The 1120-nt window shown below is 60.3% G+C and overlaps 1 protein-coding gene across 1 annotated transcript in view; it reads right to left on the reverse strand.

Moving 5' to 3' along the window:
* Window positions 1-1120, reverse strand: part of STC2 (stanniocalcin 2) — a 33699-nt gene that overhangs the window by 2074 nt on the left and 30505 nt on the right. Inside the window, exon 5 of the mRNA XM_015565140.1 lies at window positions 593-661. Coding sequence (XP_015420626.1) covers window positions 593-661 — 69 coding nt within the window. The remainder of the gene's footprint in view (window positions 1-592; window positions 662-1120) is intronic.

Consider the following 1120-nt stretch of genomic DNA (forward strand, 5'->3'; position numbering starts at 1 on the left):
GCTAGAGCGCCGCCCTGCGGACTGCAGGGGCCCGGGTTCAATTCCCGTCTAGAGCATGTACCTGGTTTGCCGGCCCTTCCCAGCCAGGTTCCTGATCCCAGCCTGTGCAGGAGGCAACCGATCGATGTCTCTCTCTCACATCATTTTCTTGTCTTTCCCTTTCTCTTCCACTCCCTCTAAATATCAATATCCTCTGGTGAGGATTAACAAAACAAAAAACCAAACTGGGGTGTTTTTGGAAGGAAAGGAGGAGCTATTGCAGGTTTGGGACTGGAGGAGCCGCAAACTGGCCCCTGGCACACAAACTGGCATCAGCACGGACAGCTGGCCTTGCTCTGACTGTCGCTCTTTCAGACAAGCCTTCCCTAAGCCCAGCTCCCAAGACACATTCCCCCATGTCAGTGTGGGCCCCCGGCTTGGGCTCCTGGTGAAGAAGGGGGATCTGGGAAGTTCCTGGATGCAGGTGAGTCCGGACCGCGTGGGGAGGGCGGGGAAAGGCCACTTCCTGGGAGGTCGCGTCCCCGGAGTGCTGCCCCGTGCGGGGAGGAGGGGCTGAGGAGCCGGGCTGGCTACCTGAGCATCTTCCCATCTGGGCTTTCCCAGAATTGGAGGCGAGGGCTGGCCTCGAGGGGCCGGTGGGTTTGGAATGGAAGCCAGCCGCCTGGGCAAGAAACAGGCTGGGCTCAGGAGGGAGAGCCGGCCATTCCAGCAGCCACGGGTCTTTCTTGGGGGAAGGGGCAGAGGAACGACCACGTCAGGCAAGCCTTCCTCGTGGGCCGGAGCTGCGTGCAGACGGTGGGAGCGCTGTGCCTGCTTTTTCTATTTATGGGCCCAGCGAGGGAAAAGTGTCCCCGGTGACAGCCTCTCCTGCCCAGTCGTCATATTAAGCCTTTCTTACATCCCACGGGCCTCTTACCATCCCCAAGGGGGGTGTGGAGTGTTGCCTGTGGCTCACCAGCATTCTCAAGAGAGCCAGCCCTCGGCCAGCAGTTTCTGGGTCTCTCTGCCCATGAGCATCACAGCTCAAGGCTGTCCCCTCGGGCAGGGAAAGCGCTCTGGACTGTGAGGTCACTTTGCAGGACCAAGACTTTTTCCCCGTGAGCCTGGCCCACCCGGATGG

This window comes from Myotis davidii, unplaced genomic scaffold (genome assembly GCF_000327345.1).
Source record: "Myotis davidii unplaced genomic scaffold, ASM32734v1 scaffold399, whole genome shotgun sequence".
Taxonomy (NCBI): domain Eukaryota; kingdom Metazoa; phylum Chordata; class Mammalia; order Chiroptera; family Vespertilionidae; genus Myotis; species Myotis davidii.